Genomic DNA, 23,880 nt, shown 5'->3' on the forward strand with positions numbered 1-23,880 from the left:
TCATTCCAAAGTCAATTTTGTGGGGCTGGAGAAGACATAATTCAAACCCAGCAAATATCAATCTGAGGCTGGACTGTTTTTCCCCATAAGTCATTTGTTTCTCCCTAGAACTATAATTTATTACCAAATGATTGCTGTAATGTAAAAACTTATTATTGTGACAGAGGTTGATCCCCATACAGTATTTCAGCCATAAGGTGCTGCATCAGCTTGGTGTGTGTGTGTGTGTGTGTGTATGTGTTTGGCTGTGGACTGAGATATCACAGCAGAAACTTTGACTCACCGCAATAAAAGCCCAGGTGTAACTCTAACAATGGCTCTGTTCCAACTCTCCTACTCAGTGGACTAACAAATCACGGGCTGAGAAAATGATGAAACAAATCTGTACACTCATTTGATCTTTCATGATCTCTGCATTTTTTGCCAGTTAAGCATTTAATTCTATTAAATCTTATGCAATTTAATGTTTAAGGGCTTATTTCCAACAGTGAGCCATCTGTTATCCTTCATTCCTCCCTATTCTGCATATTTTAAATCATGTATTATCCTCAATTACTATTAGGTTGGCTGAAGGGCACCTCTATGACCATGCCCCCTTGCTCAGCAAGTTGCCTCTCGCTTGACATATGGTGCTATGTATTACCAGGTATTGGGGGGAAGTGAAAGAGGGCATTAACATGGGCTGAAGTCCGGACCCACACCATTGTATTTTTTTCACAGTGGTATTGGGATTGCATTGATTGCAGTGCAATAGAGCAATTTACAAAGGTGATTTCCAAACACTGACGGAAGTTTGAGTTTGTCGCAGAATCTCACTTCACATTTTGTCTAAAACACAAATGTATTCTACCTAGAGTGTGTTGTTTCCGTTTGTTTAAGAGCGTGTGTGAATACACGTGTTGCGTGGGTGATTTTTTTTACGCCAGCGTCTGGGTGAGGAAGTGTCATCAACATTGTCTCAGAAGTACGTGGGTGTGTTTGCTGAGTACATGCCTTCATCTCTACCTTGTCATGTAAGGGGCTGTCTAGGAGCCAGGCGTTGCCTTATTGGAGTTGGCAGCATGATTAGTTCTGTCATGGCAATTATTATCAAGTGGCTTTGAATGCCCCCTCTTCCAGCAGGAATCCCGCTCTCATACAGACCTGATGTTGTGGAGCTGCCCCTGTCTGTCTGGAAAGCCAATCAACCAAAGCAAAGTTAATCAACTGCACCTGATCTCATATTTCAAAGGCCAAGTCTTTGTCTTGAGGAGAAACATGAGGGTCCGTATAAGAAGAATAAAGATATTTTGTTGTAAAAAGTTATACAGAGATGTGATACTGTCTTTATGTCTTTCTCCTGTATGGAGACATGCATATAGGGGATAGGTATTGACTAGCTTGTTTTCTCTTAATTGGACATATTTGATAAGATTAATCATCTTATTACAATGCATGTAAACAAGGTTATTCTACACACTGTGTATATACTGTATTTATACTGTATTTATGTTCTGATATTGCTGATTGATGATTTCCTGAAGTAAGTAGGTTTGAGTGTCATGTGGCCCGTACAGTAATACACTATCTGCAACAGTCATGGCCCTAAATAATATGATAAAGTGCAGTATCTGTACTTTCAGGAAATGTGATTCTTATTCATTGAGAAAGTCATGCTGTTCTCCGGATCTTAGTTATCTGCTGTTCCACTCTGAGGGTTCCAGGGAAGCTTGTTTTATCTTTGCCACTGAAGTGACTTTGGATAAGTCATAACCAAAGCCTTGAGCAAACAGGTTCTTGACTGATTGTAGCATGAGATCGATGGAAAAATTAATTAGTTTCTAACGACAAATAACATAAATGCTTTATGAAATGCGAAACAGCAGGGGCGAGGAGGGGGTGAGATTCTGTGCTCAGAGCCATGCCAAATCAAATTTAAGTCCTCCAGGCCTTGATACCCCAGCTACTCAGCACCGTCATAGAGCAGTAGTTTCCTCAGGCTATTTCACACCTAGATGAATGGCTGACCGGCTCTCATCATGTAACTGAGAGGAACATTGCATTTTGCTGGCGTGGCTCGCAGCACAATAGGAGGGCGGGAGGCATACGCTGCAGAGAGAATCTCAGGTGTTGTGGGGGAAATGAAAGTCATGGATCGCCTAAAGAAACCGACAGGACGTGAAGCCAGAAGACCGAAACAGTCAGTTAGCTTGAGCTAATGTTACAGTAAGCAAATGAGTGGGACTGACAACCTGTCATGCAAACCTGTCATACACCTCATTACTTTGTCCACCAATGAACTAGGCACTCAGCAAAAGCAAGGCAGATTGTCAGCTGACCAGTGGGCCGCCTCGTTGTAACTACCCTACAGGGTGTAGTTTGTTTTTACGTCTTCTCTCTATCTTCCTCTGACGCCTGGTGGTTTGGAATGGGTTCCGTCTTAGGCTGTTGGTTTAAATCACTGGAAGTATTGCTGACTCCATTTTTTATAGGCTATCACTCAGCAGGACTCTGGGACGTAGGAGCCATCCAGTCAGGTAATATTCCTATCCATCCACCTGATTTCATTACCCTTTCCTCTTGCCAGTGCTTTGCTTTGCAGTTCCCAGGACTGCTCACTAAAAGATTGGCTTTCAAAGTTTAATAATCATGCCCCTGTGACCATTATTTTACCATAGATGTAGCTCTGCAAAAGTGAGATAAAACTGCATCTATTTTGTGTTTGGCAGAGTGTAAAAACAAAAAGGAAACAGGAGGAAAAGATTGGATACTGAATTTACGCTTATGTGTCACACATAAATGTACACACATTGACAAAGATCTGAGCAACCATTCAATACATTCAATAAACCTTGGTCCTACTCTGACAGAGCATCTTGACCTCGGAGCAGCTAACCAGGTGCATTTTACAGAGTAGTTGTAATACCATCTATGGAGAAACACTCCAAAATGCCTCAGGATGATGAGACACCCTCCACTGGCAAGGTCCTTCAGCAACATGTGTAAGCACTGTGTACAAGGTGAGCTACACTGATACACACATTGGTCCTGTCCTTAACCAGGCTGAAAAGATCACTCCTGCAGTATTAAATTTCCAAACCAAGGATAACCTTGAAAAGAAAACAGTGGAAGTTTTGGATTGCCGATTGCTGGATTGCTTCCGCGCATTTGTCTGAAAGGGGCAGTGTAGTGGTCATGGGAACCACTTCTCAGCTTGTGAAAGCTGCTGTCTAATCTCTTAATAGTTGTTTAAGACGAGGTTTTGAAAGGAATCACAGGGTTCTGAATCATGGGGTTTGAACGATAAATATGTTTACCAGGCAGGCAGGGTCTCATGAAGAAGCTATTGTAGGAATTTTTGTGTTTGGAGCTTGACCCACACTAAAAACTAAAAGTCAAGATATCTCAGTCTTTGCTGCTTCATTTTTGACTCTCCTTACTTTAACTTGTCTCTTTCCCAGATTTATGGAAGTCTAATTCAGTGGAGTATTCCTTAAAATAGAATGTTCCATAATAAAAACCTTTAGTTCTCCAGTAATACAGGTCTGTAATTTCCTAAAAGAAATTGTTAAGAAAAAATTCCAGGAAAAACTAGGAATCTTAATTGAGACAAAACTCTCATTCCATTGGTTTTCAGAAGATTTAAACCCAAGTAAATCTTTATTAATAACTAGTTTATTAATGGAAACTTATGTTTAATTTTTTTGTTCACCTGTGGACAGCTTTCACGTTGTTTCATGTTGAACTGACATGCTGAACTGCCTAAAAGACAGAAGCTTTTTCTGTATCCCTCTTAAAACTGCAGATGTACTAAGGCCACAATTGTTTTTCTGTCCGCTATCACAGGGTTACATGTTTTCAGCAATATCTCCATGGTGTTCAACAATAATAATAATGTAGTGATTGTTATGCAAACTGTCGAATATTGAGGTAAGGAGCATCATAGACTGAAGTGCAATGGAAACTAAAGAAAATGTTAATGGTCATGATCAAACACATGCACGCAGATAAGTGAAAGGACAATCATAATGTAACAGGCTGTACTCACAGCACCACTTATTCTTCCCCTCTTCTATCTCATTTCTCCTCCCTCAAGTGGATGTCAGACTCATGACAAGCATATAATTGTGTCTTTATTCTCATTCTGATGCAAATCCCACATCTTTTCAGCTATCCACTGCCCTAATTGTGCATTCAGTTTCTGTTAAACCAGCGGACCGCAGATACAGACCAGCTTCATCCCCCTAGCCACACTGGACCCCTTACTGTTCCTATTTTACAGATAAAGACTGAAAGTGTTGCACTATACCACAAGCATGAAAGAATGGAAGCTGATCATGGCTCACACAATCCTCTGGGCACTGAAATACGGACAATATCCACCTCCGCCACAGTCGAGGTGTCACGCGGCATTGACCTCATTCCCAAAGGTTTCTGCCTGGGTCTGCTGTCAGAGATGTAATCTCTGTCCCTATAGAGTTTCATGGTGCAGCATGATAAATGGATCTCACGTACTTATTACTGTTATTCTTCAAACCAAGTTATCCTTATCAGACATTCTCCTACAGAGTGAGTGAGCTATACAGACAAGCAGTAGGCAAACAACAGCAGTCCTCATGGGATTTAACTGAATAGGGTATTTTGTCTAGTTTAATAACACATGAAGGTGAACCTCATTAAAGTGATCTTATAAATTTCTTACAATGACTTGAATTCTTAGCTTTCACCATGTAATTGGAAATTAACTTCTGACAGCACTGTTCTACTTTTTTTTTTTTTTTGGTTTTGCTTTTATTGAGTTCCATTAACATGACAAATGCTTTGAGTTATTTCTCTTTATCACAAGTTGAACACATTCAAACAGACAAAGTACTACCAACATCTTTTGAAAATGTAGTGCCTTTTCCCAAATGTATCTCCCAGAAGAAGATTGCCTGAGCATTTAGGCAATCTTCTTCTTGGTTGCCGCATGGGAATAAAAGCCAAAATCAATTTTCCATGTACAAATTGCTGGCTCAAGATCTAGAAAAACAGCAAAAACGCAAATGTAAATCATACAATATGGCATTAGAGGCAACAAAAGCAATAACATTTGTCTTACTGCGCGTCTAAATTAGAGAGCAAGAACAAATAGTTACAGCCTTTTTTTCCCCCGGTTCATTTTACGGGGGGACCCTACCGGAAGTCACTGCTCCATTGCTTCGCGACGACGTATAGTCTCATCTGTTTTCTATTTACATCTTTTGCTTTGGCTGGTCAGCTCCTTTCATATAATCGAGTGAGTATGTTTCGCATCTGAATGGTACAAGGTGATTAAAAAAGTGATATTAAACTAAAATGACCGCTTCGGGAAGACTTTTATTGGACTAAAAGCAGCTAACTAGCCTCACGTTGCTGTTAGCATGCTAACTGTTTCTCTGTAGCGCTAGACAGCATTTCGGGAGCTTTGTATTAATTGTAAGTTATATTCAGCACGTAATCGATTCAAACACATAGATATTAGTTAATTTGTTTTTGGTTTTTTTTAAAGTTTTTTTTTCAATTTAATTAGAACGATTTAATGAGATTTTTGTAAGTTGTGCTATTGCTACATAGCCAATATTAGTATTAACTGATGTTTACTTAACAGTCAAGTAAGGTTCAGCATCAAACGTAATTCCTTTACACACAAAGAGCTGCCTCCAGTGGTGGAGAGCAACGCAAATGTTATCCCTTGACTCTATCACGTCTTTTCTTCTACTGAAGTTAGCATGCTAACCAGCTAACCCCGGCCCATCCCGTCACTTTCTGATAGCGGCTCGTAGCAGCCTCCAGTCTGCCTTGAAGTAATTGCGCTGCTCATAGGGCGTATTATAATCTGCTGTATTAAAGACAACAATGGCTGAAGCTCTTCACAAGACCACCCGTTCTCAGCAAGAAACCACGTTCGGCGGGAGAGAAACTAATAAATAACCTCTTTAAGGCAAACATGTTACTGTTCTTTTCTTTATTAAAGTCTGGGCTCAGAAAACCTGCCTGCCTCTCTATGACCTATGCATTAACGTGTACATTCATATTCCATTCTGACATTTTCTTCCTCCTCCCTCCTCCTCTTCCCATGTCCAGAGCCTCAGGGACTCTACCTCTCAGCAAGAATGACGGACAGGTACAACATCCACAGTCAACTGGAGCATCTCCAGTCCAAGTATATCGGCACAGGACACGCTGACACCAGCAAGTGGGAATGGCTGGTGAACCAGCACAGAGACTCTTACTGCTCATACATGGGACATTTTGACCTGCTCAACTACTTCTCTGTCGCTGAGAATGAGAGCAAAGCGCGTGTTCGCTTTAACCTGATGGAGAAGATGCTCCAACCATGTGGACCACCAGCAGACAAACCTGATGATGCTTAGATCAGCCTGGAGTGTGCCATCTTTGTTTTTATATTGGATTTTTTTTTTTTTGTAGGATCGGTTTAATTTTTCCCAGACATTCAGCTTGATTTTCTGTTATTTTTAATGTTATGCTCTTCCAAAATTTCTGACCATAAATTTGAACTTCTGCCCCATCCCTGTATGACACTGCCAACTCAGACAGGATGGTCTGTGTACACAACAGAAGACACCTGGACACAATCTTTATGTTGATTGCATCTGGACCACTGAAAAACATTGTTTCTTGCCCTCTACAGATCTTCAACTTTCATGGACATTAGCTATGAAGGTGAAAGGAGGAAGAGCTTCAAGACCTTAAGACCCAAGAGAAGATATTAGAAACGTGTTCAAAGTGCTGTGCTATCATTGTCAAGAACTTGTATTAGTGGATGAAGCTGTATTCTTGATTGAAACATCTGTTTTGATTTAATTAAAATTAGTTTTTCTCAATGTTGACATGTTCACATCTTCACTGCATTTACATTCTTTTGTATTTGATGATACATGGATCTAATGAGTCAATAGGCACCTGCTCGAAGATTGATGTTCTGCTGCTGAAAATGTTATATATCTCATCACAGTGTCTACACCCAGACTGCATACATACATGGGCAACTAATTTAAAAATAAAGCCAACAAAAAGTTGCTTTGTGCAGTGTTTGGCCACCACAAGCAGAAAACTGCTTCTTGGAACACCATTCTTCCAAAAGATATTCCCTCATTTGGTGTTTGATGGTGGTGGAGAGAGTTGTTGAACATGCCTCTTCAAAATTTCCAGTAGTTTTTCAGTTAGGTTGAAATCTGGGGACTGTGAAGCCTATAGTGTGATTTGCATCATATTCATACACATGAGATCCTTCAGCGACCTCTCAGATCCAATATGGAAGCATTTGCATTATTGATGTATCTCCACTTACTTATTTAAGTTTTTCCTTCAACGTGTCAGCCATCTGAAGCTTTCATCAGTAGCATTTTTTTTTTTTTTTTTGAAGTAGTTTTTTTATTCAGTCATCATACATAATACAAAAGATAGCATTAGGACAACAAATTAAGCAGATTGTACGTTCAATACCTTATTTTGAAGCTTAAAGCTCAAATGACAGGAATAAATTGTGGTACATGATGTTTGTCTTTTATATTTTACAATAAACCTGCAAGAATACAGCTGTTACAGATCAGTCTGGAAAATGTAACCTGCAAACTAGAACATGAATAACCTCCCCAATACAGCTCAGCAGCTGGATGTACACACTGCACAGCTGTATATTTCAGCAGTGACTTTGTTTGGCCTTGCACAGTCAACCAGTTGTCCACCTACACAGTCTCATATATGCACCACATTCATGCACACACACACACACACACACACACACGCACATTTGTGCCCAATTGTCCACCCACACATTTGAGTGCACATGGATCAGCTGCGTCTCATTTGAAGTCAGTTATGACGTTGCCATGTGTTAGATATGTACCACCTATTTTATAGGGAACAGTATGTCACTCTTCAGTGTTTGAGGAGATGGCTGAGTCTTACAGCTTATGCTAATGGTTGATTGAGCTCAAAATTGACAGGTCGGATACTTTTCATTTACATATTTAAAAAGCAAATAATAGCAATCTGTAGATCTGTGTGTGCACTGCCACGAAAAACAGCTCACAGAATTAATCCTGTGTTGAATTTGAATAAATGCCTTTGATCAGGACTGTCAGTGTAATATGCTACTGGTCATGTGACTCAATGTTTTTCTAATGCAGATCGCCTTAGGGTAGTTCAAGTAGAAAAGGTGTTTGAAGCTGCAGTCGGTACAAGTGTTTGCAGTGAAGCGTGCAGCAGCCACAGCGAGATGCGTGTCTAGAAAAGAGCAGCAGGCACTGTGCGTTGCTGACTTCAGGTGATTTATCAAAGCTGCTTCCAGCCAGATTCACACGCACAAATACAGACACTTGGTGGGAGAGGATGCTATGCATGACTCATTGTTGGATTGAGAGACAAGTCAGTGGGTGCCAAGGAAGTTCTTGTGTTCTGCATCATGTCTCAGTGTGAGTGTGTGTGTGTGTTGGAGGGTTTCTTAGTAGGGTAAGTCCTTGCCATCTGTCCTCACTGTGAGAGTCGTGGAGACGGCGCTGCCAAGTCAGGCGAGAAAACAACATGAGGTCTGTCGGTGTGCCGTCACACAAATACACACACACACACACAAACTACGTAGACACACACACACACACACACACATACACAAACACTCATAAACTGCTTGACTTGTTCTCTCTGAGACACAAGCACATAAATAGACATCTGCTGCTCAGTGTCTTGTTGCATCAGTTTAGATGGGCTCACCTTTTCTGATGGTAATAAGACTTGCAGGTGGGTGGAGGCTCCCAAGTACAACTGTAACAGCCACTTTGTAAGGGAGCCACTCAGAGAAACCTCTTTTTTTTTTTTTTTTTTCAATGCGTTCTCTAAAGAAAAGTGGAACATTCATTGTGTTAGGTCTACTGAGAAAATTACCAGCAGGGGAGATGAATCTTTCCTGTGAGAAAGGATCAATCATCACAAGGTTGCTCATTTACTGGGAGAGATTGTTGGCTTTGCTTTGGTATGTGAAATACATTTACTGTTCCCATATGTTAACTGACAATTTCTTATTGAACTAGAAAATGCAATTTCTAAGGAAATTGCTGTGGGAAATTGCTGACTTCTGCATAAGCTGAAGCTAAGCTGTGTTGCTGGTTTGAGCTTGTATGAAGAAGCAGTTGATGTAGCATTAAGAAACAGAAAAAAGGGATGAAGAATCCAAACTGCAGTGTAATTAGTGAATGTGAGCAAAGAGGGAGAAGCAGTCATTTGCTACCATAGGAACAGTAGTTACATAACCTTAGAAAATTAGAAACTTGCATGTCATAGGTGAACTCTGGTACTTAATCAACTATAAGCTGTATTAATTTTCCATCCAGGATTTTTGGTGCATTTAAAAAAAGAATCTTTCACAATCTAGTGACACAATTGAAATTGTATACTTGAATTATATTTTATGGTGCATTAAGCATACAGTTTCTATGTTGTCCACTGAGCTTAACAATATATGCTACTTAAATACTAAATATTTAAGTTGCATTGTAACACCAATTTAGGTAAGACAGCTGAACATCTTACAGTTTGAATGGAGTTTCTATGTTAAAGTGTCTGGAAGGAGATATAAATCAAATACCTGAAGTGCTTTCCCAGCAATCCCACTTAACAATTCCCCTTTTAATACTCAAATGGCAGAGTGTTTTCTAACAGCGGAGGTGAAAAAACAGTGTAGCTGAAACAGCTTGCTCTGTCTTGTTTAGTCCTTCTGGAGTCCTTCACAATGGCTATAAATACTGAGTCCTGCCTGCCTGCCAGCACACTCGTACACACATTATAAAGGCTTCCACAGAACAGGGACATAAAAACAGCTTGTACACTCATAATGCACATCCTATACTTGCAGTAGTGACTGTTTTGTCTCTGAAAATCAGTGATTACATATAAAAAGAGATACTGTCTTTTGTGTTTCATAAGTGTATACGTTACACTGGCTATGAAGGCACTGATCCCAATCCACAAAAGTAAACATGACATAAAACTCAAACTCAGTAGCAGCTGCTGTGTTAACACAACTGAAATAAAAATGACAACAACAGATCAATAGGTTTGATAATTGATCCCCTTATGCATATAGCCCATAATGCTGTGCTACATGCTGGTATAGAAGGTCCCATTAGCATCATAAAGCCCAGTGTATACAGTGGATGAGAAAGAAACAGAAGCCCTGTGCTTGCTTAAGTTTGTTTAAGGTGTTGTTAATCGGCCAGACGATTCTCAAAAAATATTTCCTTACTGGGCTGATTAGTGAGTTATTATAGTGCAATTAATACTCATCTTGAATATGCAGACCTTTTTCCTCAACTCATTTCACCGATTTTCTAACCTCCAGAGGTACTGAAGCTTACAGCTACAGCGAAATGAAGTTCAGCTCCATCTGAAGCAGTTCCAACTCTGCTTTGATGGAGCGGCTCCATCGCACTAGTGCTGAGGGCAGTAAGTACCAGCCTCCTCGAACATCTCACAGCCCAACACCCACTGGATCGATCTCATGTGGCATGGCAGCTCATTATCGCCTCACCTGTGTGTCTGTTCAGGATCCTGCATGGTCTTGATAGCAGAGGCAATTAATTCTGTTCCTTCAGATGACCCCTTTAAAGGCTGTGGTTACACTGGAAACTGCACTGGCATCGGTGCGTGTTAGCATCCTTAAATGGTGTCTGACACAATGAATGGCACCTGTTAATAACCATTTGGCCTTTCTGTGTTGATGCTAATGTAAGCGTCTCGTTTGGCCGGTTGTCCACATCTGCTCTCTCCTCTGATTACACAGGAGCTCAGCCAAACGGTGAAAAGGTCCAGGAAGCACATTCACCCCTATCAAATATAAATGCACCCACAATCCAATTATCTTTGCCCTTCTATACCACCCACTTCTTTTATCCATCTGTCTACGCTAACTCTTCTTCTCCATTGTTCCCCTCCGCTAAACTCTTCCCTCTCATTTTCTTTACTGCTTACACCCCCCCCCACAAACCCCATCACTCCCTACTGTCTGCTCCCTCTCTCTCTTTCTCCATCTCTGCTGCTCAGATAGGCCTGGCACTGGAGTGGAAACATCCAAGATAAAACACGTATTGACTCTGCAGCACGGAAAAAAAAACAAAAAAGAAAAACACATGAATGTTTTCTGTGAGGTACGTGCCTGGCATCATTTCCTGTAACTAAATGCGCCAGAATTATAATGTCACTCAGAAGAAGAAAATGAGTGAACAGTAGACTTTAATGAGGAAATACTCCAAGGAGTGTCTGGTCTGAACTGGTTTAGAAGCAGCTGTGTGCAATAAAAGTTCACTTTTCGTTAACAAATGCATTTTAACTGGATTTGAAACAAATTGCGAGTCTTTTGGAAATAAAGGTCATCACCTGTACTTCTTACCAAACAATTATCTTTGCATAAAATTTCTCAGCAGAGGATTTTTCTTTCTGTCTTGCGCTGATAATCTTTTATAACCTTTCACTCATTTTTGCAAAAAGAGAGCGAATCATTTGAAAAGTGGAATGAACAGCACAACAGGGCAGAACAAACCCTCTGATAATCACACTTTTTGTAACCTTGGAGGATATTAGACTCATGATTGATAGCCTCCGTTTTCCAATTGAGTAGTAGACCTGCATTACAGTTGAGACCTCCAGGCAGCACGCCAGGGACAAAACTGCCTTCCCATCCTGCCAGGGAAACTTCATTAACGTGGGGAGTGTGTGTGTGTGTGTGTGTGTGTGTGTGTGTGTGTGTGTGTGTGTGGGTGGGTGTATCTGTTTTACAGCTAGTATGACTTTTGGAGCTAAAACTTGGAAACTTTTTGTTTCACGAATATGGCGGTGGTGAATTTTAGGAATCAAATTGGTGCTCACAGGTGAAATGAGGTGTGTGTGAATGAGTAAGAGAGACAGCAGGAGGTTTATGATCACTGTGGTCCTGAGGGGCATCTTTCAGATACAAGCACCAGATGCCACGCTTACCTTGCTGTCCTCCTTTGATCTATAAAACCCATTACCACCAATGCCAAAGTAATATCTATCTATATATTGAACAAGGGAGCTACATAATTGACAGGTGGGCAAGCAAATCAGAAACTTCACTTCCCTGTCTCCGAGGTCAAGCTGTAACATCTTTGTGCTTTAAAATCCATTTCAAGGCCAGGAGGTTATCAAACAGGGCCTTTAAAGATGAGCATAAGCTCCACCGGTGATTCATGTCTTTGATTGTCTCTCATTTCCTACCATCTCCGTCTCTTCAATCCCATCGCTGCTCCCCTCGTCCCATGTCCCCTTCAGCCTCTATAGTTCTCATTTCCTGGTCCTCTTCCTCAGAGCCAACTCCATTATGCCCACATCCTCTTTAAAAGCTGGCCGACCTGTACTCTGGATGAGGCTGAGTAGATGTCACTGTAATTTGATACTTTAATGGTCATTCACATAGAAACCTCCCACATAAACCAAAACACACAGATGCCCAAAGCTTCAGAGACGTTTGCAATTAAGATGCACGCTGAGACCATGAAGCAAACATGAGGACAAAACAGTTTTAAAAAAACAGAGTATTTACAGTTGCATTCATCTGGAAATCTATTTGGGAAAATGGGGTTTTAATGGCACAGCAGAGTAATGTGCTTCATCTCTCCGTCCTGTGTTTGTCAGATTGTCTTTGCATATTGCAGACTGAAGATGCATTTGAATATTGATTTAGGACGTAGACAGTAGCTTTATTGGAATTTAATTGTTTTGCACTTGCCAACTTAAACTGATGAGCATCACAACCATCAACCAGGATTTGATTTTGACTTGGATTTTTTTTAGGCAACTAAGCCACAAGTGTGAAAAGACAGCATAGCGTAGCTCCATCTCATCATGAGAGGGACATGACTCTTTCTACAACGTCATGGTAATCCAGTGAATCGTTGTTGAGATGTTTTAACTCTGAAGTCATCAGGATTCATCCCTTGGGCACCACGAATGTCTGTTCATCCAACAGGGATGTCTTATAGCTGAGATATTTCGCTCGGAACCAAAGCGGTGGACTGACCAGCACAACGACCAACACAATGACCATGTTCCCTCAAACTGCACCACCAGTGAGACTGATGGCAATACAGATGTGCTCTCCCACTTTTTGCAGAATCGTTTGTCCTTTTGAAACCCAAGCAGCGACTCATTAAGGGCCAAAAGGCGCAGTAAGGTTCAATGCAGATTTCTCAGAGTAATTACGCTGTCATCTTCGACAGTATTTCACAATCAGGGCACATGGAAGGTGATGAGAAAAGCTGAGTTAAAGGCTTTCTTCATTTTTTCTAATATCCTTGAAAGGCTTAATTGTCACTAATTGCTACACTTCTGAGTTTCCAGGCTATAAATTTCTCATAACCTCGGTGGAATTTTTTAAAAAATGGCTCCGTTTTTTTTTTTTAGCTTAGGAAATAGTGGAATGATGTATTTAATAAAACCTTACTGAGAGTGAGTGTGTGGCTCTTTCCATTTCATGTCTGTGAACAGTGAATTGCGGAACAAAGCCTTCAAGGACAAGAAATTTGCCTTGTAAAACTGAGGAGTTTTACAAGCAATGATGACAAGAAGAGAGAGAAGGGGGATCCGTGAAGATTCACTTCTTCTTACATAGTCCTTGGGATTTATAGAGTAAAAGAAGACAAGCAGAGGTTATGTAGTTCTCTCCCATGTGTTTCTGTGCAAACACCCTTTTGTGCACATTTTTTTCCTGTCTCCACCTCAGTAAGCGTATGACAAAGAAACCACAAGGACAATATGATGTTTTTTTCCTTCATTATTCTTTATATACAAAAACAATATACACAGTTTGACAGTTTGCATGTAACAGTAGCGCTTTTGTGGGATATATGACATCATCCTATGAGTTCAAAGGTCAATCTTATGTCAAAGATACAGTTAAGGTGTTCAGAGTCCATGTGAAACATCCAGTCCTGGGTTTTTTGCTGCTTTGAGCATCTTGTTGCCTTTGCGCGGGGAAAAAAAATAAATTCCCAGCAAATCATGTTACCGAACTGTGAAATCCACATAATCAAGAAAAGACTACATGATAAAGATAAAAGGCTTTCGATCAACAACAGCAGCAGCAGCAGCAGCAGTCTGGTTTATGGCTCCTGAAATTAGATATTTGATTTGGGGAGGTGATGAAGGACACTTCACAACAGCAGACATTCATAAAGCAAACATTTTCATGACCTGGTGGACATGTCCAAGTGGTAGTCAGGAAAGCCAGAGTCAAAGTGGGCGTGAATGTTTTAAAACAATTCACCTGGAATTTTAGAGAAATACTTTTTGAAATTGATAACAGGAATTGTTTTATACTCCAATTTCACATAGTCTGCGTTATCAACAGTGCAAAGAAATGTGAGGTGTGTTATAACGACTAAAGCTTCTTTGGGTCTTACTCCCAGAGGGTTTATTGTGTTTATTTTGTGGTCCCACACGAGATGAGATGAAACCAGACTGCAGCCATAAAGGTTTTTACGGGACTGGCTCCTTGTGATTAATACTGACAGGTTATGAGAAACCACCAGCTGTCAAAGCTCTTCCACACTATCAACTACTTGGTTTGGATGCTTATACCCAGTTCTGGACTAAAATATGGAATTGGGCATCAGTGTTAAAAAAAAAAACAAAAAAACTTGTAGATGTGGTGATGATCCAGACCAGGACTGCCCTCTGAAATAACAACAAGCTCTTTCCTGGATTTACACAAACAAGCAAGATTTCTAAAGCTTCTTATTAGGCACCAACTTGAATTTAACATCTCAATTTAGCATTGAGAAGCAGTGTGTAAACACTTCATAAATGATTTGTAATTATAATGTAGTTGTAAGCAAATATAAGGACATATAAAGAGTTTATTAGTATATTTTGCCTACAGCTATAACTTCTCCTATGAAGCATCCATAAGTGTTGTATAAATAGTTAATGTATGATGTATGATATGTATGATACCAAAGTGTAACATGGCTGTAATGATAACATATCCTTTACACAAATGTACAAATCACAGGCAGGTTTCAAACTGTTTACGAGTGTTTAAAACTTGAAGACATATAATTACACATTTTCAGTATTAGGTTGCCAATGCTTCATACAAGGAGTTAAAGTTGTTAATAAACACTGAATGTCTTCATATTTGCTCACTTCATCATCATTTACTCATTGATTATATACTGCTTCCCCGCTGGGTTAAAATACAGTGTTACCAGACAACTTATTGTCTTTTTTAAAGAGCTGTGAGCAGCATATTCATGTTAAGTTAGCCATGATGGGACCAAAGCTGTATAAAGAAGTAAGACCTTTTTTCTTTATCTGATAGAAGAGCTTCCGTGTCTTTTATTACGGTGACTGCTGCAGGTGTGCATAATGTTCAATTCTTTAGAGGCTAATTTCACACTGCATGCAGCCAATCAGACTTGTGTTTCCCATTCTTATAAAACGCACCTGTAATCAGTGTAGTTGAAACTTGAACATTTTGAAAGCATGTCAAAATGTTGAATTGTAACCCGTCATCTAGAGAAGGGATTATTAATTGCTTTTAAATCATTCCATGAAATTGCTGCATTGCACCTGTGGAACAGGATATTAAATAATAATCAGATTCATCACTATCACTATATCAACTATAGAAAGTCTTATCCATAGTCTGCTTAGGTAACAGGTACATTGGGCTAAGACATGGCAGCTTTTCAACACACTATGCTTGATATGCTGCCTAGAAACAGCACCTATATGTGTGATGTGCTGCTCATTTCATCATCAGTGTCTGGGGATGATAAAAAATAAGGCGACTAAAATCAGAGCTTAAAACATTCACATCAAAGTTGCATTGTATCATATTGGTAGTAAAGTTGATTTCAATGTATGCACATGCTCAATATACATTCTGTACAAAATAATCAATATATAACAACATAGACAATGACATGAAGGAATACTGTTGGTTTCTTTTCCATCACTGTACATCATTTCATGTTACAACCTCCACACATTCAGAAGCAGAAGGAATGCGTCTGTCCTTTTCCGTTACTATCTGTAAGAATGACGAGTGTTGTGAAGGCTGGAGGTCTTTTATTTGAACACAAGCCTTTGGACGTCAGCAAGCTCAATCTGTCAATCACTTCCCAGCAAACATCTAGTCCAAACATGCTGGGAATTAAAAATTACTAATGTTTTTGTTTAATTCTTATTTGAAAATCTGTAATGAGTAAGCCATCATGTTTTGTGTTTTTCCTCTACCAGTTTCTCATATTAGTCCTTCAACATTTATGACAGATCTGATCTTTTACAGCTGACTTTTCTGAGGCACCAACATGCATCTTGACTTTTTTTAGAACACAAAATACAAAATGTAAAATGTGTTAAAGGAATACTTCAACATTTTGAGAAACACTAGCGAAGATTGAGTCTGTGCGCAAATTATGAAGCTACAACCAGCAGCTTAGTTTAGCTCATTTTAGCATAAAGGCAACATACAGAACAGCTAACCTATCGCCTGACTGCAGCTTCATATTTAGCATGCAGACATGAGAGTGGTTTTGATCCTCTCATCTAATACTTAGTGAAAAAGCAAATAAGTGCATTTTAGAGCAGCAACTAATGAATGTCCTGATTATCAATTAATATCACGATTTTCTATCTTGTTTTGTTTTATTTATAAAATGTCAGAAAATACTGAGAAACTCCATGTTATAATTTCCCAGAGCTCAAGCAGATGTTTTCAGTTTCAATTCAAACTGCTTTTTTTTTTTCATCTGACCAACAGTCCAGAGAAAGCATCAAATCCTCCTTTTTGGCATTTTGCTTCATATTTGTAGATTAACTGTGTGGTGTTTGCTGCTCACTGAACTGACAAATTGTTTAGTGTATTTCCCAAAACACTGACCATTTCCTTCACGTTTTCAGACTCATGGTAAAATTCTATAGTTTGGGGGTAAAGAGAGAAATCCAACTGTGTGTTGATAAAGGCAGACCATTACTGCTGGATTCAAGGTGCAAGTTAGGGCAAGGTGTAAAAGGGCCACTTGTCCGGAAGCCTGTCCTTACGTAACTATCACTGGCTGACAAGATTAAATTGCAAAAGCATGTTCAAGGGAATGGAAAAGTACTCCACTTCTTTGAGAGGCCACTTGATTGCTTCAGCGGTGAAACTCTCGGTGCCTGTCTGCTCTATATTCATAAAACCTTCATATGAGGTCCACCCAACAAAATCAAATCAGTAAACTTTCAAACGTGCAATCAAACTCCTGCTTTTTCTTTGGCACCATTTCACTCTGAGTAAGAGCTCCAGCCAAAAGCCTAAAATGCAAAACTGAAGTCAAAGAATGAAAAGTAGATCCTATAAACGGCAAGTCAAGCACTTTGTGATCAGGATATATGATGGTATTTGATCATCATGTATCATCACAAAAAGTGCTGAGGGATTAGAAGCGACTGGAACTGGAACAATTTCAATTGCACTTCACTCTTAATGCCTCAGGTACCCACTGCTCCTTCTGCTTCAGCAGTTATAAATATTAACACTTGCCATTTATTCTTCATCTTCGCACACGTCTTCATCCTCACAGGCTATAACTCTTATGATATAATGCCCTCTAGTGGCAATATACTTTAAATATGTCTATAAATGAACTGCAGTATTTCAGATTCAACTCCGAGAGGAACATCGGAGCAGAACAGACTGCCTCTCCTCCCCTCTGATCTATGACATAGGCACTGACATCAGCACACAACCATCCAATCACTCCCATTTCCTGTGCTAAGAGGATGCCCATAAATGGCCATTTGGCAGTTTATGACAGGGCATACTATGGCATGGACACAAACTCTGTTGCCACATTTTGTCCATTTTCCTCACTGGAACCTCTCATTACAAGACCTGAAGTCAACCAAAAAGCAAAAAAAAACTTCAAATACCAGCAGGCTCTGGCCATCTACAACAAATAAATGGTTCTAATCAGAGCGCTATACACACCACTGTTGTGACTATATATGTGTGTTATATGTTTCACTGGTTCCCCTTGGATGGCCAAGGCCTTAAGACACACTTGTAGCTGTCACTATAGATGTAAATACATCAGGGGCAAGAGGATCCCGAAGCAGGGTGTACTGAGCTGTGTACTGAGGGTCTGGAGGGCCGGGAGACTGCTGGGAGCTGTGGACCAGAGAGCATGTGGTGCTGACGTCCCGCTGGCAGTGAGAGCGCTTAGGGCCGATGGAATCTGAAAACACACAGGTTTAATTCATGAGACCAGTGACAATTTCACAGAGTGTGAAATATATATATATACACATGATATATTTATATATATATATCATGAAGAATGCAAAAAGAGGAGGTGCTCAAGGAACTACTTGGTGCCAGACCCCCCCGGCCTGTTTGATGGCCATGTCTGGCCCATGTATTTGAAACACAAGAAAATCTAGGATATATATATATATATATATATATATATATATATATATATATATATATATATATATATATATATATATATATATATATATATACATACACATATGAATATTTTGATGATTAATAGTTCTAGTTATTTTTTTAAACATCAATATCAATATAATCAATATGTCAATATAATTGTTGCAGCTTTCTCAAAACTGAATATCTTTGAGTTTTGGATTGTTAACTGAATAAGAAAAAATCAATATATCCCCTTGTATGTGTGTAAAGTCTGTGGATGATTTAATGACATTGTGCAAAATTCTTCAGATTACCGCCACTGTGCAGAAGTGTGCTTAGCTACTGCAACAGCTTTCTGGTCCAGTTTGAGCCAGTGGCTTTACAGACTAAAAATGGTGTTGGTGTAATGGTGTTTCTTTGAGCTAAAGATTTATGACTGATCGAACTGTTGCAGCAACAGTAGAGACCAAATCAGCTCCCGGAACTTATTCCAGCTATCAATCCCTTAAGTCCACACTGAACTGGGTGAAAGAGTAAAAGAGCAAGCTGCTCCCTCTGCGTAGATTCTGTTGGAAACTTACCTGAATCTCAGAGAGCTGGTCTCTGCTGGAGGCTTTTAAAGTAAATGAAAAGACCTGGAGGCACATCTGGCTGCAGATGTTTTGTCTGATTCATACTGCTCCTGTATGAGCCCTGATGTTCATGACTTGTGAATATTTACTCATACTTTATGTTTCTGTAATGTATTATTTATTTTCATGGTAAAGATGATATTGTATTATATAATTATTTATATTATGTTGCTGTAAAAGAGATTTTGAACCTCAATGAGACGTTTGCTGTTTAAATACAAGTTAAATAAAAAAAAGGTGCTATCAGTTTCATAAGTTATTCAGGAATATAAAACAGTGCTTGGATCTAATTTGGTCTATAAATGCTATCATTTATTTTTTATAGGACCCGTGTGTTCCTAATATTATCAGATTTGTCAAAAGACCTTAGTGAAGGTAAACTGTTCACCTAAGGGCTGAAAAAAAAATTAAAGAGCAGTGCAACACATGCAGGAGATTTGCACAAACCAAATGACATGTATCCATAGAGACAGGATGCTCTAAATGAGCACACTGAATAATTCAGTTCTTTTAGTTCAGCAAAATCATGTAGAATTGATGTCAGACAATGCAAACAGTGAACATAACAAATATTGAGAAATTTCTACCTAAGGTAAATCCAGACTTTGCAATCTCATATTGTGTAGTTGATTTAAAAACGTATTATTGGTTTTCACTGGTGGACATATTCTCTGTGCTCTCTGTACAGCAATACAGTATAAAACCATGTCACACAGATCTAATAACATATGAGAGAGTGAACCTGAACTTTATTGGCAATCAATGCCTGAGGCTAATGAACTGGAGCCGACCCAGGTGTATATCATGACTTAAATGTGGTTAGCGAAAATGGCTTCGGGGGACCAGAATAAAATAAATATTGATCAGTGTGAGCTAATAAAGAGCAGGATTCACAGTGATAAATTACTAATGAAGCGTAAGTTATCGTCAGAGTCGGGCTAAATGGTGGAGGCCATCGACCGCTTGAGTACCTGGTGAACTGTTTGCTGTCTTCATGAACCTCCATCTCTCGGCTCTTAAACTCATTCAGCTCCTTACGGATAGCAGCCTGAGGGGCAGAACACACAAACAAACACACACACACACACACACACACACACACACACACACACACACACACACACACACACACACACACACATCAAATTAAAGCTAACACTCTCTGAGTCTGATACCTGATGGTCCTTGAGGGGAGGCTCCGTTTCAGGGAACTACCCACAGTTCCTAAAATAATGATGTAGCGTTGACAGTCCAAAATTAAAAACAGTGCTGGAAAGAACAAGGTCACAAGTACAAAGCAGCAACCATGTGTCCTGGGCTTTGTTTTCTTAGGGCACAATTCAGCTGATTTATCTTTGTCTCTTGTTATCAAAGAGCATTATTAATAATATTTAGGGTTACTGCATTCAGAAACTACACTGAAAAATAAGCCTTGCATTTGACTGGTCACGGAAACCCCTCTCCCACAGGTAGCATGAAGTCCCGCCCCTTTCCTCATACAGCATTTGTCCCTCCTCTTGCACATAGACACTTGAACTGATTATGGAGGCGATGCAAATTAAAGTCTGTGAGGCTTCAGTGTGTAGGAGGCAGGGTGGGTGACACCGGGACTAGGGTGTGTGATTTCTCTGTGCTCGACAGCAGAGGGCAGACTTGACACAGATCGTGTCCTCCAGTGCACCCTGAGGACCTCCCTCCTGGTACAGACATGCACTTATATTCTTTCTGTGCCAACATGTGTATCATCTCTTTTCATATGAGCACAAACACAAATACATGGTCAAAAGTCTGCTGTGTGTACTTCAGGTCAGGGGCTGTTTATAAGTGTTCTACTAACCTTGTGGCAGCAGTGACAGAAAGGCCTTTTTTCCTGTTTCAACATGACAAAGTGCCTGCTCACAAAGCTACGTGCAGTTTATTAACTGTAGTACCTTGTCAGCAGGAGTAAGCCGTGTCCAGGGTTTGTCTGCCCGCCGATCATAATCCTTGGCGTCTGTTACTTCAACGTACTCATTGAAACGCAGGATCCTTCGAGCAACGAGCTCTGCCACTGTGGGCCTCACACTCAACTACACACACAGACACACACAAAGTAAAAGAGGAAGGTGAGTTTGATCATGATCATATATTTCCAGGAAAGTCTTCATAATGTCTTTCTTTCTAGTTTAAAGTTAGAATAAAATCTAATATACTGAATATGCCCGTGTTCATATGTTTTCCATTGTACTGTTGTGCCCCGTATTGATCAATTAAAACATTTCCAGGAAGCCAGAGCCAGAGAAACAGAAAACGCCCACATCCTCAGCTCAGAACGGTTTTCACTTTCACTTCCATCTTTGTCCACTAGATGGCCCATTTCACCACACAGAGCATCTTTTCTGTCTCCTAACATGACTCATAAGGTGGAGCAAAACATATTAGCAGCTAAATATAGACTCACTCTGTCCTTTCTGCACTCTCTTAAGTGTGTGTGTGCCTGTGCGAGGTTGGTGTATACTGTACCTTTCTGGAGAGTCTCCTTTTAATCTCTTGCTTGGCTTCTTGCTCCTCTGCTTCATTCTTCTCTGCAGGCAGAGAACCAACACAGTCATTTCACACCTACTGTGTCTGCAAGAAGCTTCTGCTTCTATTTATAACTGGGAGATGCGATTCACTACATTAAACCATGCACATCACTATTTAGTGGTGTGACTGCCTTAACATAAAAAAAAGAGACTGAATGAATCATGTGAGTTGGATCTGTAATGAAAATACTACATTATATACAATATATGTGTGTGTAAATAATCAGTGAGTGACTTGGCCTGGGGGGCTGGTAAACTCCTTGACCTCCAGTCCCTTCAGAGATTGAAATACAAGCTGTCTGTGATTCACAGCCCAGAAAGACCCAACTCTTCTTTTCCATATCCAGAACGACCATGTCGAACAGTTTTGTTTTTTTTTTTGTTTTTTTCCTGAGCTTCTTCCTAAATGGAAAAGTCTTTGTGCTGGACACATCGGAGGCTGGATTTATTTTGCATGTGTTGTGACCAGACTGAGTTTGTGTGTTACACTGTAAAATATGACGCTTTAAAGTTTCAACAAGTATCTAGATAGATGTTATGCATTGAAATTGCAAACCCACTTATAGCAAAATCTGGGTAAATGGAGCAGTACATACCCAACATGCCCTGCGACGTCTTTGCTCCAATTTTAACAAGCCACTTTATGTCAGTATATCACGATCACTGGATCAGTCAGTTTAGCACTTTAACAGCTATAACAGCCTTAAAGACCTGAAAGTGTCCACTCATGCACACAACTATAGCCACAAAGTGTTGAACTTAGTCAGATCCAACGTTCATGTAACAAGTTCTTCTGTAGTCACGCTATCGCGTTGTAACTGAGTTAGGTTACGATTGAACATTTACATCTGATTCGATTTTTCATTTCCTGTGTTGCATCCACTGGATATAAACTGGTGTTTGTGGTGAAAGCAAGAGATATTGCTGAATTACTCAGCAGTTTGAATAAGATTAGTTAGGTCAACAGCAAAATCTTGTTTTAAAATAATGACATCTCGTGCTTCAAAGTCTCTGAAATGCAAAGTTGGCACAAAAAGTGAGCGAGTAAACCCTCCAGTAAAACAAGTTCAGTACTGCTTTCGAGTATCACAAACTTATTTCATTAACCATTTGAAAGAGTATATTTAATAATTACACACACTAGTGTGTGTGTGTATTGTAAATAAAGCAGCCTAACCATCTGACCTGAACTAGCTTTTGTCACAGTGGTGTACTGTGACTAAAGCAAAGAGAACAAAAAAATGATATTTTCAGGCAATCTTTGCTGAGGCCATTGCGATGACACAAACCTCAGTGTGACTGAACACAGTAGTTCAGTGTGGGAGACACAAAGGTTCCAACAGATGGAGAGATGAAACATTTTCATGAGCTAATACTGATTCTTCATATTGTCATAGCTTGAAAATGATATTACTTTTTAAGCTTCTGAACATGAGCAGTAATATAACAGTGGTGTATCACATCTGTTCAGTTTAACAGTGTATCTCAGAAACTTACGCTTGAGGATGTTTCTCTGCTCCAGCTCCTCTGTGGTGGGTCTTTGGCTCAGGCGCCTGAAAAAAGAGAAATGTGTTCTCATACTTTTCTACAAGAAGCAGATAAGAAATGATTTAAACATGACACAGATTTCTATAGAAAAACATGAATTTTCACAGTAACATTTGTTTGTTAATTTTTCACTCTTTTCAGTTGTAGATCCAGAGGTTGCTTGCTGCCAACCTTTCTGCCTTGTCTGGTCGAAAAAGCCAAACTAAACTTCAGCACAGATTTAGACTGTGCATCATTTGTACTAGTACACTGCCCACAGGAACACCGAAAAACATGAAAAACATTCCCTGTTATCAGCCCACCCCTCCGCCAAATTAAAATTCACACCTAGCTACATTTTAACAACATGCTGAGTGTGTTTGTACCTGACTAGTTTGCAGCCGATCTGCTGGCGCAGCTCGTGTCTCTCTGTCTCAGAGCTGCGCGGCAGAATGTTTTTCTCCTCCAGCTCTTTCTTGCTGGGTCGGTTCCCGAGCTTGATGTTCAGGGTGTCTCGTCGGCGGATCTTGCTGGCCAGAGAGCCTGGAACAGAAACACAACATGGTTCTTGGAGCCCTGAAACAACCTGCATGGAGATCAGCCGCAGGTAATAGTCAAGCATCAATGAAGCCAATGACGCATGTGAAAATATACAAAAAACAAAAACATGGCATCTAGTTACAGTAGTAGCAGATGCAGCAGGGGC

General features: G+C 39.9%; 2 protein-coding genes across 6 annotated transcripts in view; one reads left to right on the forward strand and one right to left on the reverse strand.

Moving 5' to 3' along the window:
* The first annotated feature begins 5,139 nt into the window (after positions 1-5,139).
* Positions 5,140-6,549, forward strand: sf3b5 (splicing factor 3b, subunit 5). The gene is made up of 2 exons (XM_071480214.1): positions 5,140-5,257; positions 6,085-6,549. The coding sequence occupies exon 2, from the start codon at positions 6,114-6,116 to the stop codon at positions 6,372-6,374; it is 261 nt and encodes an 86-aa protein (XP_071336315.1). The 5' UTR covers positions 5,140-5,257; positions 6,085-6,113; the 3' UTR covers positions 6,375-6,549.
* A 7,240-nt stretch (positions 6,550-13,789) lies between these two features.
* phactr2 (phosphatase and actin regulator 2) overlaps positions 13,790-23,880 on the reverse strand; it is a 42,259-nt gene continuing 32,168 nt past the window's right edge. For all 5 annotated transcript variants that reach the window (XM_071480215.1, XM_071480218.1, XM_071480217.1 and 2 more), the window contains 6 exons: positions 23,561-23,717; positions 23,145-23,200; positions 21,586-21,647; positions 21,015-21,152; positions 20,055-20,131; positions 13,790-18,254 (listed from right to left, as the gene is read on the reverse strand). In XM_071480215.1, coding sequence (XP_071336316.1) covers positions 18,239-18,254; positions 20,055-20,131; positions 21,015-21,152; positions 21,586-21,647; positions 23,145-23,200; positions 23,561-23,717 — 506 coding nt within the window. In that variant the 3' untranslated portion in view covers positions 13,790-18,238. The remainder of the gene's footprint in view (positions 18,255-20,054; positions 20,132-21,014; positions 21,153-21,585; positions 21,648-23,144; positions 23,201-23,560; positions 23,718-23,880) is intronic.

Source organism: Trachinotus anak, unplaced genomic scaffold (assembly GCF_046630095.1).
Source record: "Trachinotus anak isolate AG129_WGS33_773 ecotype Australia unplaced genomic scaffold, CSIRO_AGI_Tana_v1 ptg000007l, whole genome shotgun sequence".
In the NCBI taxonomy this organism is placed as follows: Eukaryota; Metazoa; Chordata; class Actinopteri; order Carangiformes; family Carangidae; genus Trachinotus; species Trachinotus anak.